General features: G+C 44.0%; 1 protein-coding gene across 3 annotated transcripts in view; it reads right to left on the reverse strand.

The window, feature by feature from the left end:
• Nucleotides 1-16,345, reverse strand: part of VWA3B (von Willebrand factor A domain containing 3B) — a 110,670-nt gene extending 94,325 nt beyond the window's left edge. For 2 of the 3 annotated variants that reach the window (XM_025178626.3, XM_006137418.5), the window contains exons 1-6: nt 15,686-16,026; nt 12,562-12,648; nt 11,872-12,099; nt 9,683-9,777; nt 6,854-7,104; nt 2,861-3,020 (exon numbers count right to left, since the gene is read on the reverse strand). In XM_025178626.3, coding sequence (XP_025034411.3) covers nt 2,861-3,020; nt 6,854-7,104; nt 9,683-9,777; nt 11,872-12,099; nt 12,562-12,601 — 774 coding nt within the window. In that variant the 5' untranslated portion in view covers nt 12,602-12,648; nt 15,686-16,026. The other variant, XM_075916526.2, reaches the window with a different exon arrangement.
• Nucleotides 16,346-17,182: the final 837 nt, after the last annotated feature.

Raw genomic sequence — 17,182 nt, forward strand, 5'->3', positions numbered from 1 at the left:
CAGCACAGAAAAACAGATTCAATACTCCATTAGATCTAGTGATTGTTTCCTTCTTTGCCTTCTAAAGGGTATGTGTACCCTTTAAACTGAGGCTGTAAATCCAAGTTCAAGCATGCTAAAAGTAAAGTGTAGGTTCAGTTGCAAAGTGCTAGGAGAGGCTAGCTATCCCGAGAAGATACCTAACATGTTGGACCACTATATACTTGAGTACCAAGCCTGTCCCACCATTCACACTGCCACTGCTACATTATTTTTAGCAGAGTAGCTCAATCAGGGCTAGCACGTGTATGTCTCTTTGAACTAGGAATTATAGCCACAGCTCAAAATGTAGACACAACCTTAAAGAGCAGGGGAGATGACAGCTAAGCTGGGCCCTAGGGCAAGGTGGGGGGGTGTGAAGGAAACTGGCTCCATGCTCCCAGAAGCAGCGATGTTAAATTTAGATTAACTAACTAATTGGATAGCCAATGAGATTTCCATCAACTATTCGATTAGTCTATAAGGGCACCTCCACCTTTGAACTACCGAGCTCTTGCTACAGTTCAAAAGCGGAAGCTCTGCAGGGAGCGGGGGCTTCTTTTTGAAACGTACAAGCCCCATTAGGTCTCTTGTACATTTCAAAAGCAGAATCGCAGCAGAAGTGGTACAAGCAGAGACTGTTTCAATCCCCATTCGCACCATTTCCACTGTGCCTCTACCTCCCCTCCCCCCTGTGGAGACAGTGTTAGATAGAACTGACTTTTAAGCTGGCTCCCCCTAGCACTGGCTCCTGCTCCACCCCCTTGCTGCCTCTCTCTGTGAGAGGCAGCAAGGGGAGGGGGAGCGACTAGCCGCATCACTAGTCGACTAGCCAATAAGCTTTTGCTTATCAGCTAGTCGGTTACATCGCTATCCAGAAGGGGTGGGGCTGAGGGCAAGCAGCCCTTAGTGCTGCCCAGACAGCAGTGCCCCTCCCAGCACTGCCTGAAGCATACCGCATGGTGCCCCCACCACTCCCGACAGCCGTAAAAGCTGCCTGGAGCACCGTGACAGTGATTTAAAGGGCTCAGGGCACTGCTGTTGCCACAGCAGCAACAGGAAGCCTAGGCCCCTTTGAATTACCAGGCCCCAGGGCAACTGCCTCCTTTGCCCTCCCATTGGCAGGCCTGTTGATGGAGTTCTTGTACATTTCAAAAGGAAGCCCCCGCTCCCTGCAGTGGCTTCCAGTTTAATTTTCATATCAACTTACACCAGTCAATACTCATCCAGGGTGACATCCATCCATGGTAGAGAAACATTAAGCCTACATGACCCTTTATATCCCACTTAAAATAATTTCTTAAAGTCAAGACTCAAGTGGAACCTTGTATTCACCTTTTGCATATCCCCAGTGGAAACTGATAACTCAGTCAGAACTCGGAGGACCAAATGTACTACTGAATTTGCTTTAAGCAAGTTGTACCAGTTTTCACCAGAAATGTCTTTTGCCTAATGTGTCTTCACTGCCACAGGTGTGGGGTTGTTACATACTCTGTCTGTGTTCTTGGCAAACCAGATCATAGTATCCAATCAGTCTGAAAGACCACTCCCCACTCTCTTCCCCAGCTTCTGCAATGAATAGGCAGGGGAACACACGCCTAAACTCCAGAAACTCCCCGAGCCTCATTTACATCATAGATAGAACAGAAAAGCATCTCCATTAGCATAGAGTATAGAATAGAGAACAGCAATTCCAAGGCAAGAACCGCACTGAAAGCGGAAAAGCGTCCGTGCCAATCTAGATGCTCTGTTCCGAAAATGCTTTTCCGGAAAATCATGCCAATCTAGACGCAGCCTCTCATTATATCCTTCTGACCCTGCCTTATGTGATCAGATAAGGTTTGCTAGCCCTAACATTTGTAATCAGATTTAAGTTAGATTTAAATATTGTTTGGCTCCCCTTGGATGGTTACTTCCTGGAAATAAATAATTGTCATGGTTAAGTTGGTTGCTTCTCTCTCTTTCACTCCTCCACCCTTTTTACGTTTTTTTTTTTTTTTACTTTCCCCATTCATTCTACAACAACACTCCTTGCACCTAAGCTAAAGATCCCTGTAGCACCCAAATATCCCAGGGTTTTGCTCATCAAATGGGTTATTAGCAGAACGGTTGTTGAATGAAAGTGGGGATAAGAAAGTGCTGAACCTGGGAGGTATGAGAGGATGGCAGCTTAAAGTGCTTTTTAACCCAGACCACTGAGTTCAAGGGCAGATGAGGGTCACAGCCTGGCACTGTTGTCCAACCCAGCCTACTGAGCCCAGGGACATATAAGAGGTCAGCTTGTTGAGTGCTGATTAACCAGTCCTCTCATATGTGCACTGTGAAAGTGTGTTTTCATCTGATTCTAAGACTGGAAGAACCCAGTCTTGGGGAACTTAGGTCCTGCAGGATAGCTCCATTGGGAGAGAGTTGGCAGAAGGAAAAAGTAGAGCTCTGTTTGAGAACACACGTGACACAAGCAGCACATTGATAGAATTATCAACCTTCACCTCTGATTTCAGAAGAGTAATCCTAATAAATGAGCATACTCCAAAGAAATGGGTAAATCTGGTAGCAGAGTGGCTGGCTTAAATGATGGTATTTATATTTATATCTTTTGGCTTTCTTTTAATGAGTACCATAATATGGCCCTTTAAAAATAAATAGATTTAATGGCAAAAATACTATATATAGGGTATTGGTAGATATGGGCTGTAAATCTACTGGAAAGTAATACCTTCTAGAGAGCCACAAGTTCTCTCTTTAGCCCATCATAATTTATTAGAATAAAACTTGCAATCCAGTTCTTCCACTCAATATTCTTGAGTTTACTGGAGAGTTCAGAAGAGATGTATAAACTTACTGTATTATCACTTATGGCTTCCAACAGAGCCTCAGCAGAGCTAGTGTGGCTGATGGCTGGCATATGGTCCAACTTCCAGAGCCATTTAACAGCCGACTCTATAGAATATTCAGACAGAGGAACAGCTTTCTGTTGCCACTTCACAAGATCTTGTGCAGTGCTAAAAATAACATCAATGATTATTCAGGAGTAATAAGGAGCCACCAGCAACATACAACAGCAGAGCTCAAAATATTTTGACTTTATTAGACTTTTAATGATAATAAACCACCAATTCTTGAGGTTGTGGTATTCCATTGACAGGAGAGTCTAAAAACTAACAAGCAATAAGATAGAGAAGCAAAATACCTCAAAATCCACTACAAGTTTGAAAATTAGTTTCTAAGGCAGATATTACCTAAGCAGAATTAAGATAACTAAAGAACATAAAAGCAGCCATACTGAGTCAGACCAAAGGTCCATCTACCCTAGTATCCTGTCTGCCAACTAGGGATGCAAGAGACTAATCGACTAGTCGCTTCCCCCCCCCCCCTTTCTGCCTCTATCAGAAAGAGGTAGCAAGAGCAGGGGGAAGGAAGAGCGTGTGCTGGGGGGGGGAGTTCTGGGAGGGGGCAGGGGCACAGTGGCAGCATTCCAACTTTGAAATGTTCAAAGCGGAAGCGCCTGCATGGAGCTCGAGGTCAGTAGACTCCCCCCTGGACCCCGGCGCCACACGGTGTTTCAGTCTTTGAAATGCACAAGAGCCCCTGTTGGGATGCTGCGCTAGTCCTTACTGACTAATCGAATAGTCGATGGAAATCCCATTGACTATTTGATTAGTTAATTAATCAAAATTTAACATCCTACTGCCGACAGTGGCCAATACCAGATGCTCCAGTGTGCGTGAACAGAACAGGTAATGATCAAGTGTTGCCCATCCCAGCTTCAGGCAAACGGCTACGGTTATCATCCCTGCCCACCTTGACTACTGATGGGCCTATCTGCCGTTAATTTATTTAGTTCTTTTTGAACCCTGTTATAGTCTTGGCCTTCACAACATCCTCTGGCAGAGTTCCACGGGTTGACTATGCATCGTGTGAAACAGTACTTCCTTTGTTTGTTTTAAACCTGCTGCCTCTTAATTTCATTTGGTGACCTCTAGTTCTTGTGTTCTGAGGAGTAAATAGCACTTCCTTATCTACTAACTTTACACCAGTCATGATTTTATATTTTTTTATTTTATAAATAACGCTGCTTTAAGATCAGTTTCTAGAGCATCTCTCTCATTAAACATGCTAGAACCAATAATAAAGATCTATCTGAGAAGTAGCAAACTATACAGGCTGGTGAGATGTGGTGAGAAGAAAACAGAAATACTCCAACAATAAGTGTTGCCAAGATAAAAAAAAATTACCATGTTATCTAAAAATTGACTTATTGTGTCACCTTTGTGAATGAAGAGTGATTTTTTAGCCTCCATACCATCTGTAATGGGATTAATAATTACCTACCTACCAAACCAGAAAGTTGGGATGCTGAGTTCATTGGTGTTTTTAAAGTGCTTTGAAGTTTTTGCTTTGAAGGCGTTACAAACGTGCGCAGTGTGCATGCATGTGTGTATATAAAAAGAAAGAAGAAAAAAGAAAAACAAGTGGCTAGAATATCTGTGACATTCCAGAAAGCATCATTCTGGAGAGTTTCTAAAAAATCTGGGATAGCAATGATGTATCATCACAGAAATTTTTTAAAAAGATAACATATATTTTTGTGCTAAATACCCCACAGCTTGATAAATTCACTTTATTGTGCCTCCATTTTTATATAACTTTGCAGATCACCTTTTAAAAAATGTTGTGGGTGTTTTTCAAAGGCAATACAGGCAGTCCCCGACTTACGCGGATCCGACTTATGTCGGATCCGCACTTACGAACGGGGCTTTCTCGCCCCGGAGGTCGGGGCGAGAAAGCCCCGTTCGTAAGCTGCTCCGGTGCCCCTGGTCTGCTGGAGACCGTCTCCAGCAGACCAGGGGCACTGGGCGGGTTCCCGCGCTTCTGAGGCTTTGCCAGAGCAAAGCCTCAGAGGCGCGGGACCCCCCCCGCGGCTGCGGCTTCAGTCCGGGAGCCTGTGGTCTGCTGGGGACCGCCCCCAGCAGACCACAGGCACCCAGACTGAAGCGGCAGCAGCGGCGGTTCCCCGCGCCTCTGAGGCTTTGCTCTGGCAAAGCCTCAGAGGCGCGGGACCCCCCCGCGGCTGCGGCTTCAGTCTGGGAGCCTGTGGTCTGCTGGGGACCATCCCCAGCAGACCACAGGCACCGGGACTGAAGCCGCAGCCGCGGCGGGGTCCCTCGCCTCTGAGGCTTTGCCAGAGCAAAGCCTCAGAGGCACGGCACCCCGCTGCCGCTGCGGCTCTGCTCCCCGTGTCCCTGGTCTGCTGGGGGGGGGGCGCAGCTAGTGTGCTCCCCCCCCCCCCAGCAGACCAGGCTTTTGTTTTGGACTCTGGGGCAGAGCAGCTGGGGTGCTGCCGATTGGTCCTGCAGCGCCCGCTCTGGGCACTACTGGACCAACCCGGCAGCACCCCAGCTGCTCTGCCCCAGGTCCTGATTCAGCCGCTGCTGGTCAGTTTCAGCAGCGGCTGAATCAGGACGCCTGGGGCAGAGCAGATGGGGTGCTGCTGGGTTGGTCCAGTAGCACCGAGGAGCGGCGCTACTGGAGCAACCCAGCAGCACCCCAGCTGCTCTGCCCCAGGCGTCCCCAAGTCAGCTTCTGCTGAAACTGACCAGCACTGACTACAGGAAGCCCCAGGCAGAGTTGCTCTGCCCTGGGCTTCCTGGAATCAGCGCTGATCAGTTTCAGCAGCAGCTGACTTGGGGACGCCTGGGGTTCTTAAGTTGATTCTGTATGTAAGTCAGAACTGGCGGTCAGTTTCAGCAGTGTCTGAATCTGGACGCCAGTTCCGACTTACATACAGATTCAACTTAAGAACAAACCTACAGTCCCTATCTTGTACGTAACCCAGGGACTGCCTGTATAAGCTCACTTGTTCAAACCTCAGATTTATTGGGAGGAGATACTGGAATCAAGTCTGTGGCATAAATCGTGTACAAAATGACATTAGAAGTCACAATCTAACTTTAATAGACTTTCTGAAGCCAATTTTCAAAATAGTATTAAGCTGTTCACAAACCTTAGCATACACATAACTTGCATGCACACAAACTTCCATCCTTATGTGAATGTAAATCCTGTTTTGTGTGTGCAAACATTTATATTAAGAAAAGTTTGCACATGTGTAACGCCAGCAGACCCAGATCATCTGCAGGTGGAATCAAACCTGGAACCACTGGAGTTTAGTGCATGAGCTTGTATCACATGAACTAAAAGCTTAGGCAGTAGAGCAGACTCATTGTTCTCTCTGTTGGTGGGCTCACTGGGCATGGTATACCGAGAGTTACACATGCATATGAATCTGGAAAACTAGGCCTCTTTGTCACTAAGTACAAATTAATTTACTCATTCTAGGAATAGAATCTGGTCTCTTGGTTAAAGCACTGAACAGGGACTCAAGATATCTGGTTTTGTTTCCCAGATCGACTGCTGTATGATTTACTGTGTGACACTGGGAAAAATCACTATTGCTCTGCAGCATGGTGTCACGCCTATAAAATTTGCACATCAATACTTCCTTTCTCCCAATCTGTCTTGTTTCTTTAGGGAACAAACAGTCTTGGACATGTGATACCTAACATAGTGAGGTGCTCAACTTAGTAGTAGCTTTTAGGCCCGTGGTGTCCAACATGCTAGCCACTAGCCACATGTGGCTATTTGGCCAGTTGAGTGTGGCTAGTTTGCCTCAGAACTGGTTGGACACCATGGCTTTAGGCACTACTACAATACAAACAATAATAATGATCATGACTACTGCAGCAAGTCTATCATCAGAATACAGATCTATACTCTATAGTGCTCCTTTTAATCTCATTAACTAAAAGTAGGAAATAAATATAATTTCCCTTACCAAATGAGGTTAAACTTAGCGAGCTGGGCCACTTGCTGTGAGAGGACCATAGAAAGCGCATCACGGCATAGGTCAAATTCTGTTCCACACACAGTACCAAAGTCCAGAACAATGATGATGCATGATTCCTGAATCACTCCAAATATCTGCCGACTTTCACCAGTTAGCCATTCCATTCTCTGCTTGTACAGCTCAATAGCTCCAGTTAGACAGTCCACAAAATGAAGAATTAGCTCTTTTTTGGCTGTCAGCTTTATTTAAATATAAATGAATGAAAACAAAGATCGAAACAAATAACTCAAAGCAATCCCAAATCCAGCAAAGCTGCAATGACTGATTTATAGTGCCAGATATGCCAGACAAGGTAGCAAGAGAAACAACCAGTTTTTCTTCCACTAATTTAGCAGAAAATACTTGACAAATGCCTCTGAATCACTCACATACAATGGAAAAGCCACTGTGCTTTATTCTGATTGCATTCCACAATATTTAAAACAAGTTCAGAGCAGCGTCAACTAGTTTGCATGATTTGTTTGTGAATAGATCAGAGCAAGGTAAGCGACTTAAAAGAAATAGGGGCATTGAGGGTGGGAAAAGATTGCAAAGCAGATGAATAGATAAACTGAGAACACTTGGAAACTAGTTATTAAGTTAGGGCAAGATTGTGACTTGCTCTTAAAATGCGGTGTGGGGGAATAAGGGGATGTATAGTTCTTTTCTGGGGCAGTATAATCTCAATCTTGTTCATAAGAAACAACAGAAGAAAATTAAAATGTTTCTTTGTCGAGCCAGCATTTCTGTTCTGTTTCCAAACATTGTTGGGCCTAAATATTTATATTGAGGCATTTGGTACAAATTTCAGGAATGCAAATTAAATATAAAGACTTATTTTCCATAAGCTCCAGCCCAATCAATAAAATAAGCAAAGCCAAGACCCACAACTGGAAAGAAAAATAATTGGATAACAAAAGGGAAATAAACCTAAGACCTTCTTTCTAGACCTTAAGACATTTGACTCTAGGCAAAGTTATAGGTCAGGGACAGGGAACCTAAGGCCCGGGGGCCGCATCCAGCTCCCGACTTGTCTGGATCCACCCCAGGATTCAGGGTTCTTCTTCCCTCCCCAGTATTGGGGAGTAGTTACTCGACTAGTCAACTAGTCGCTTACGTCCCTAAGTGAAGTTAGACCTAACAGCCTGTAAATGCCAGGATCACCTTTGAAGCCTTCTTTAAAAACCGAGATCACATTAGCTATCTTCCAGTCATCTAGTAGAGAAGCAACAGATTGATTTATTTCTCTTTATCTATTTGTTCCAAAACATCTTCTACTGACATCTCAGTCCAGGGCATTTCCTCACATTGTCGAGGGACTAGATGACTATCCGATAAGCTTTTGCTTGTCAGATAGTTGACTAGTCACTGACATCCCTATTACTGAGCAGTTCAGCTAAATTTGTTTTAAAACTAAATCAAGAATTGTCACTCCCCTTATGGATTACAGGACTAGCTGCTCCAAGAAGCAGTCTTTAATGGTGTCTAAAAGTCTCATCTCTGCATCTCATCCTGAGGTGACATGTACCTGGTCAACATGGAGATAGTTGAAATACCCTATTATTACTGGGTTTTCTGTGTTTGTAGCTCTCTAAACTCCCTGAGCATTCCACAGTCAACATTTCCATCCTGGTCACAGGGTGAGGGGAGGGAGTCAGCAGTATATTCCTACTTGTTACTCAAGCATGGAATAATTATCCATAGAGATTCCGTGCTACAGATTGATTCATTTAAGATTGTTACTAAATTTAACTCTATGTTAATTTATGTAAGTTCATTTACATGCTATCCCCCCACCTCCCAGAGATTCTCCAAGAGCTAACATGCAGGCTTGGAGACTAGAAGTTTTAAAAATAAAATTCTGTCAGAAATAGAAACTTTGATCTCTCTCTCAGAGTGTCATTAGGCAAACCTCCATTGTCTAGTTCCTACCTTACACTATGTATTGATGCTATCTGAGCATGCCCCAGTAGTCCTGAAAATCATTTCTCAGGAACATACAGCAGTCTAACACAGGATTAGGTGTTAAAAACTGAATTGGTCACAGAAAAGGTGGTGGACTAACACACACAGAAATTTTATGTTTTGCCAGCTTTACACTCGATAGATGTTCTGGATGCTTGATAACTGGGGAGGGATTCTGGATATCAGAGGATGATATGCTATTCATTTTTTTAAGTCTTTACTTTTATGAATTAATTTTTTTCTTAGTCACTGATGCACAGATTTCTTCACACTCCATCTTTTCAAATAATGGGACAGATAGCAGCTACTACTAACATGCTCCTTAGAGCACAAGTCTGGGCAGAGTTCCATCAAACTATTTCACAGACTAGTTTAAGTCCTTTGTGTCCTCCTGCTGGAAATAAATGATCAGTTATGACATCACAATATGTTTCTTCATCTGAGTGCCTCCATTTGTTTCACTGGTAACCACTCAGTTTAGTCCTATTCCTTTTAAGCTTTCTCCCTTTCATTATAGGGTAAATCTATTACTTAGAAATTTCAGGATATTCTTCAAAGCTTTACTCCACATTTCATATGGGCTAGTGTATCACCAGTCATCAGAAAAGCAACCCAGCTTCTGTATCATTAATCATTTGGTGCAACAGAACTAAAAATCAGCAAAAGATAAAGTTCCCATTTTGAAAATACATCAATTTCCTGGCAACATTTCTTTAGCAGCGGAGACACTTCAATCAATCAGTGTTACACTGACATTATCTTTTAAATAGGGGAAAGTTATTACTCTATTGAAACAAAGTCAGTCACACTTACATTATATACTCTGCCATCTTGTGCTCTCAAATATTGAGGAAACAGACCATCTGCATACCGAGAAGCCACAAATTTCCCCAAGGTGGACACATAATCTACATTCAAGATTATAAATGGTTTCAAGTTGGAGATTATTTTTATTATAAACTGTTTTTCTAAGTCATATGCAAAAGAACAGAGAATAAATGGCACTATCATTAAATTATTTTCTGTTGGTAAGCCAAATAACATTTTTACAGCTATCTAAGAACCACATTCACCAATGCCTCTATTGAAGGGTCAGTAAGATTTTTTGGATAAAAGGGAAGTTTTTCCACTAAGTGTTACATGTTGCATTGCCAGATAGATTGATCCTAAAAAGAATTACTATTTGAATTTAGGTACATGCAACTGGGATAGAAGATTTGTACTATCCGTGTGATGTTGGTGAGCTTTAAAAATATTCTATTTATATTGAGTTGTAAAAATTATTTTTGTTTTCTACAATCATGTCTAGTTATATCTAATGGGGGGGAAGTATCATCTTGCTTACTGGAAACAAGGTATTTGGGACTTCAGATTTCTGAAATTCAACTTTTGTATTCTCCATTTACCTCATAAATGCAAGTACAAGTATTTGTCAGTCAAAAGAGAGAAAAAAACTGAATGGATGATGCTCTCCCACGACATATATTGAAAGGAGCAAAAGTAAATGCAGCAGAAGGCATGTATATATTGCATCTGAAAATATGCTATTTGCAGAACAGGTAACATAACTGCACTGCTAGTTTTAAACTAACTAGTGCACTAAAAATAACAACAAAGATGCAGAGGCAGCAGGAACTTCAGCATGTGCTAGCAATGTGACTATGTCCCTAGAAGGGCTCATATAGCTCATTGGAGGCTGGTGCCACTATGTTTATGCTGCTGTTTTTATCATGCTAGTTAGATCAAAATTAGCACAGCTATGCCTACCTGGGCTGCAAAACAAATCTTCAATTGCATACCCTGAAGAAGGAAAAGCATGTTTTCTGCTCCCCTGATAACAAAAATTTCTTGGCAGTAGCTCTACATAACTGGGACTCCATTGACAGAAAAACATAGGGCGTGGTAATATTTAAGAGCCAGGGAATAGCTTGTTCCCCTGCTAACCCAGTGGCTTTTTGCTGGTGAAACTTACTATAAGAAGCATTCACTTCTTGGAGGATTGTCTAACTTCTTAATCCAGAAAAGAATGAGTATACAACCTCTAGCCTTCTACTAATGAATGCAACTCTTCTAGCAGGGAAGAACACAGTTTTGCTGGATGTGTAGTGCTAAACTCTGAATTCTTCAGGGTCCAAGCCAGCTAAGTTTGTAAATTCAACAGCTAAAACCAATTCTTAATGCATTACAACTACTGCATTTTAAACGGCAAATTCTTCATGTCAGGAATGCCTTATTGTGCGCTGCAAAGCATTATTATGTAAATGATTTATAATCATGCTCTCTCACAAACTCTCTCCTCCAACTGCTGCACAACTGGGAAAAAATGTTTACTTACTTTCATAAGTGTTCTTCAAGTTGTGTTGCTCACGTCCAATCCACATCCCACCCACCTCCCCAGCGTCAGAGCATTCTGGCAAGAAGGAACTGAGGGGGATGGAGGGCAAGTGGGGATATATATGCACCTATATACCAGCACCACTCCAGCGGGCTCCCCTGCTGGCCTGATGGATACCACTAAGGGAAAACTCTCCGACAATCCATGCACACAGGTCAACTGGAAGGACAATAATAGTTTATGGCATGGAGCTCAGGAGAATCTTTGCATTTTCAGTCCACAAAGGATAAGGTCCTTATGGCAGTTACATTTTCAGGTGCTAGGGAAAAGGTTGTGTGTGTTCTGATTCTGGAACATTCTGTATCTAAAGTTATTTCACAAATGTAGCTAGATTGGGATCAAGATTAAAGTGAGAAAAATGATGGTGCTGATTAAAGAGAACACCCTTTTTCTCTGCTCCAGAGATGAGAAGCCACATGTGATATGTTTCCAAGCTACAGTTAAGAAGCATAATGTGACTTTCCTATCTCTTTTCTAAGATAGTACCAAGAAAAGAAACAATGTTAAAGGCTCCACAACATATACTGTGTTGCTAAAAAAAAAAATCCATTGAAGTCTGGACTATTCCAAATCAAGATTTAGTTTTTACCATTGGTTTCCCTCATACCTTCCCTGTGCTGAAATCCAATTTGAGATAAAATCTGAGAGAGGGACAGTTTATTTCTCTTGAGTCCATGAAGCTGAAGCCATTTATTGGATGAGATGAGAGGCTGTACATCCAAGTTCCACAATGTGTTTTTCAGTCGCGTTTCCTTTTCTTTTGACTTCCCTTTGTGGGCAACGTCAGAATCAGACTTTTCTTGTTCTCTTTCATATTTCATATCAAAGATAACCTCTATAAAGAGAGAAAAGGAAAAAAAAACAGTGTTGAGATTTACCAAAAAATTGTTTATTCTCTTCCACCATCACTTCTCTCACCAGTCCTCTTCCCAAGCATTTTTATACTTATCTCTCTACCTTCTTCTCATTCCACAGAAACGTGTGTTTAACTATGGAAAGTCACCTTCAATTCCATATGTTTCCCAGCTACCATATCCCTCTTCCTCCTCCATGCACATTCATTCCATTAAATTGGATTTAATCACCAAAAATTGCTCTCTTTTTTTTCAAAACAAAAGTGTTGGGAAGGCTACATCCAGTATGCCAGTAAGCAATCCTTCAAATCTATAAGAAACTTCACCCTAAACATTGGGACCGTGTACTAATAATAGCCAATCATAACATGCACATCAAGTGCTTTGTATTGTAAATCATCGAAGAATACATGCAAAGTAGATCTACTTCTTAAGATACTCACGGTCACTCCAGGCAACTCTTTTACACAGATTGCCGGTCATTCTGGACTTCTTGATTTTGGGTCTCTCTTGTTTTCCCTCTTAAAAACCTGAAGAATTAAAACCAAACAAATAGTATTCAATGCAAAATCATTCAGAAGCCTGATCATAATTGAGACCTAGGCAATTTCAAGTATAAAATTAATAAAACAGCTTGTACCACAAAACATTTACCATCTAGAGTAGGAAAGGGTCACCTGTGGCCCGCTGGCCACAAGCATCCCATCGGACCTTTTAATCCTGCCCTTGAACTCCCACCAGGGAGCAGGGTTGAGAGTTTGCCTCGCTCCGTTCCCCAGTAGCTCTGCACGGCTCCCAGGAGCAGGGACAGCCAGGGGGCTTTGTATGCTACCCCGGCCCCAATCACCAGCACTGCAACTCCACAGAGCTCTGTGGCCCCGCCTCTGTGTGGGAGCCGGGGGCGGGCGGCGGGGGGACAGGCAGCTGCTTCCAGGAACTGCTTCAGGTATGCACTAGGGATGTTAAATATTAGTTAATTGAATAGTTGATTAACCTCATGAATTCTTATCAGTTAGTTGACTATTCTATAGTCCCCAGGCAGCCCCTTTCCGGAGTGTGGGGTGGTCTGAGCGCCCAGATCCAGCACAAGTCAGAACTGAGCTGGGCTACTTTAAATGCAGAGCCGCGGTGGGGTTAGGCCCAGGACCCAGTGCAAGCCGGGACTGAGCTGGGCTGCTGGCCAGCATGCTAAAAAAATGTACTAGGTAGGGAGGAAATGCATGTAGGCTATAGTATTAACCAATCAGCTTTTGCTTTTCAGTTAATCAACTATACTATTACATCCCTAGTAAGCACTGCCTGCCTCCTGCACCCTGAGCACCCCTTGTGTGGCCCAAATCGCTTCCTGAGCCCTGATCCACTCTCCCCCCCAAATACCTCCATCCTAGCCTGGAGTATCCTCCTGCACCCCAAATCTCTCATCCCCAGCCCTACCCCAGAGTCTGCACCCCAGCCACAGCCCTCACCCTCCCGCCCCGTGTGCCTCACACGCTTACTCCGGCCAACCCTCTATACTGTTTCCATACTGAGATATGGTGTTCAGGCCAAAAAGTTTGCCCCCTCTTGTCTAGAAAGCCAGGCTTAGAAACACATAAGTAGCTATAATCATGGAGGTTGTCCCATTAGATAACACCATGCACATCTAAGGTCTTAAATGTGGGAAAAATGTAACAAAAAGGCAAGGGGTGAGACAGGTGAGACTAACAAGAACACATGATTGCATATATTGGCTGACTAGGCAATTTTGAGACATCTAGATTTTCAAGGGTTTTTTTTTTTTTTAAATAAAACAAATAAAAAATATTTATGAATCACTATCAGGCCACCTGCTAACTACTGTCATTAAGGAGTTTGCCATAGGCATTACTACAGAGATAGGATAAATTACAGTATACCTAATCTGTAACAAAAGGACTATTCCTCCTTTGTAGAATCAAGTGTTATTTTTATCTTTTACATAACTATTTTATTAACTATTATAATCTAGGAACCTTAGTTCTTAGCAATTCTGGTAAGACAAAAAGCAAGTCTTCTTTGCAACCTTATATGTTAGGCATAGGACATATATCCCCATGTGTACAGAATAATTTTATTTGAACTTAATAAAATTACTCATTATTAGCCAGGTTTAGCTGTCAATATAACATTCAAAGACAATTACTTTTATTGGACAACTAAAGGAGATATGTTTTTGCAGGGGAACAGCTACTTGAGTGATTTCTAACCAGAAATAGATGAGGTTTGTTATCATAGCAGCCTCATGTTAACAACTAAACTGGTCAGCATTTTCAAGTCCTCTGCATTTGAGTTGTGGATCCCAGAAACCATCCGATTTTTGCAGCTGCACAAAGGTTTGACTATAGATTTTTCTTCATTTTATAGTGTAAATACCATTCCTGCTCATCCCAAATGAACAGCATCTGCACATGAAATGAATTTGGGGTAGGGGGGAGTTGTCTACACAAAGAAACTTTGACAAGAGTATGAAATGGCTTAACAGAAATATCAAATGTGCCTTTCCTTTAGATTTGAGGTTATCAGCTTACCTTGGACCCAAATTCTGAACCAAAACAGATTTTTATATTCAATAAAATTCACCTTTATCCTTTCACTCTTCCCAGTACAGAAAGGTCCCCTGCACCTTTGCTTACTGTACATCTTGAGTTTTTAACTTGTGCTGGGAAAACTAGACTATTTGATAAATACAAGAACACCTTGGGAAAGCCTGGGGGATTTCAAGACTGGAATAGAACCAATGAGAATCTGGCAAAGTGTGAGCCCCTAGCATGGAACATGTAGTCAGGGGGCTAAGATAGAAGGCTGTTTCATGTGGAGGGGGAAGTTAGGGAAGGATGAGATCTTAAAGGAGTTGAAAGATTATGAGGAGAGGGGGAACACAGAAAGGGCTGTTAAGGATCTGACACCTATCCCATGTCTTGGGCTCGGGGAAGTTGCTAGGACATTTTGGGTGTGTCTAGACTACCTAGTTTTGTCGACAAAAGTGGACTTTTGTCGACAAAACTATACCAGCGTCTACACTACCGCTGAGTTCTGTCGACATAACGTCGACAGAACTCAGCAGTTTTGTCGACGCTGGTATACCTCATTTTACGAGGCACAACACCTTCTGTCGACAGAACTCTGTCGACAGAAGTTGTTATTGCCTGTAACGTTGCGTCCAGACTATGGAGTTCTGTCGACAAAGCAGCTTGCTTTGTCGACAGAACTCAATGTGTCTGGACGCTCTTTGTCGACGGAAGTTTTGTCGACAGTATCTGTCGACAAAACTTCCGTCGACAAAACGCGGTAGTGTAGACGTACCCTTTTAGAAGCCAGGAGCCATGCAGAAGTGTCAATGCTACGAAACTGAGGTAAGGGATGGGTCGTGAAACACAGCACGTGATAATGCACGACTGGAGGGAAGGAAAAGACATGCCTTGGGGAGGAAGGATGGAGAGCGATGTAGGGCTCCACAGCTTGATTTTCTGACCCCCACGACTACAGCTCGCATTGCAAACCAGCCATGAGTGCGGAGGGACGGTAGGGGCTGCACTAGCCTAGTCTTACCTCTCGCCTTCCAGCAGCCCGTGGGGTATTTTAAGGGCAGCTCAGCAACAGCCCCCAGAAGCTTGGGGCTTTAGGGCTGTCCTGAGGAAGGAACAATAACGACAACGAACATTTAATTTGCTGCTGGGCCCGGTGGGGGCTGGGAGCTGCACCCCTGTCCCGGGGGCAGCCCCAGGCGCGGCAGGAGAGGGCTCCAGCGGCAGGGGGGGAGGGACGAGGTGCGGGTTTAACCCCGCCGGGCGGGCGGGCCCTGCAGCTCCGCTCCCCACGTGGAAACGTGACATTCCATCCCGGCCACAGCGGCGCCCCCTGCCGGCCCCCCGCCGCCGCGGCCCGCGCAAACTCCCCTCACCTGGCTTCCGAATTTCCGCCGCCGCTCCCCACCTATTGTGACGAACGCGGCGGGTTCCAAGGCGCGGCCGCCCCAGTGTTGACGCTGGAGACAGCTGGGTTGCTAAGGCGGGGCCAAGCGCAGCCCGGGCGAGGTGCTGATGCAAGCGCAGGTCCCGGGCTCGCGCCAAGCGCCCAGCCCCCAGCCCGGGCAGTGCGCCGCAGCCACGCAGGTAGCAGCTCCCTGCAAGGCCTTGGAGCGAGGGATACTGCAAGCCAGCTCCCCCGGCTTGACGTGCTTTGCATCGGAATCCGCGTTTACAGTTTGGCTCAGTAGCTCTCAGCTTCCCCCCTCCTGCCCCCCCCCCCCACACACACACACACACGGCACAAAGTCTCCCTGTGTCACCCTCTGTTCGCGCGACTGGGGACATGGTTTCATTGCCACTAGTGCGCACGGATCGATTTTGCTCAAACTGACCCTTGACAAGCACTGGTGATTTGCAGGGCGCGCTGTGCTTTATCTAGTTCTTTGCTCACGTTAGCAGGGCAGGGTGAGACAAATGGTTCTTGGTTCAGACATTTTGAAAATCACCTGAGAATTTAAATACCAAAGCTGGGGGGGGGGGGGGACCTTCTTTTGCTTAGGTTGCAGGTTAAACCAAATTTGCTCCCTACTTGTCCTTCCAAGCTCCTGAGACAAGTCATTACCACTGTTGTATCAGTAAATTAGTGCAGTGGTAGCCATGGCAGTCCCAGGATGCTGGAGAGACAAGGTGGATGAGGTCATTTTTATTGGCTCAACTTCTGTGGGTGAGAGAGACAAGCTTTTGAGCCACACCAAAGAACAGGGGCTCTGTATGGCTAGAAAGCTTGTCTCTGTCACCAACAGAAGTTAAGTGCAATAAAAGTTATTACCTCACCCACCCTGTCTCTCTAGTATTAGTAACACATTTATTTACTTAGTCACATTAAAAGGTAGTAAAAGCTGATGATACAATACACAGTTCAGGAACAAAAGGGCCACAGCATATACATAACATGTTCATATTTATAAATATCAAAACCAACAAATCACAGCAGCTACTCCTACTCATTGTTGCTTAGTAAACAGCAATAGAAAAGAGAAGAGCCTTATAATATGTATACTTCAAATATGTACTCTAC

The sequence above is a fragment of the Pelodiscus sinensis genome, chromosome 1, assembly GCF_052426305.1.
Source record: "Pelodiscus sinensis isolate ZL-2025 chromosome 1, ASM5242630v1, whole genome shotgun sequence".
In the NCBI taxonomy this organism is placed as follows: domain Eukaryota; kingdom Metazoa; phylum Chordata; order Testudines; family Trionychidae; genus Pelodiscus; species Pelodiscus sinensis.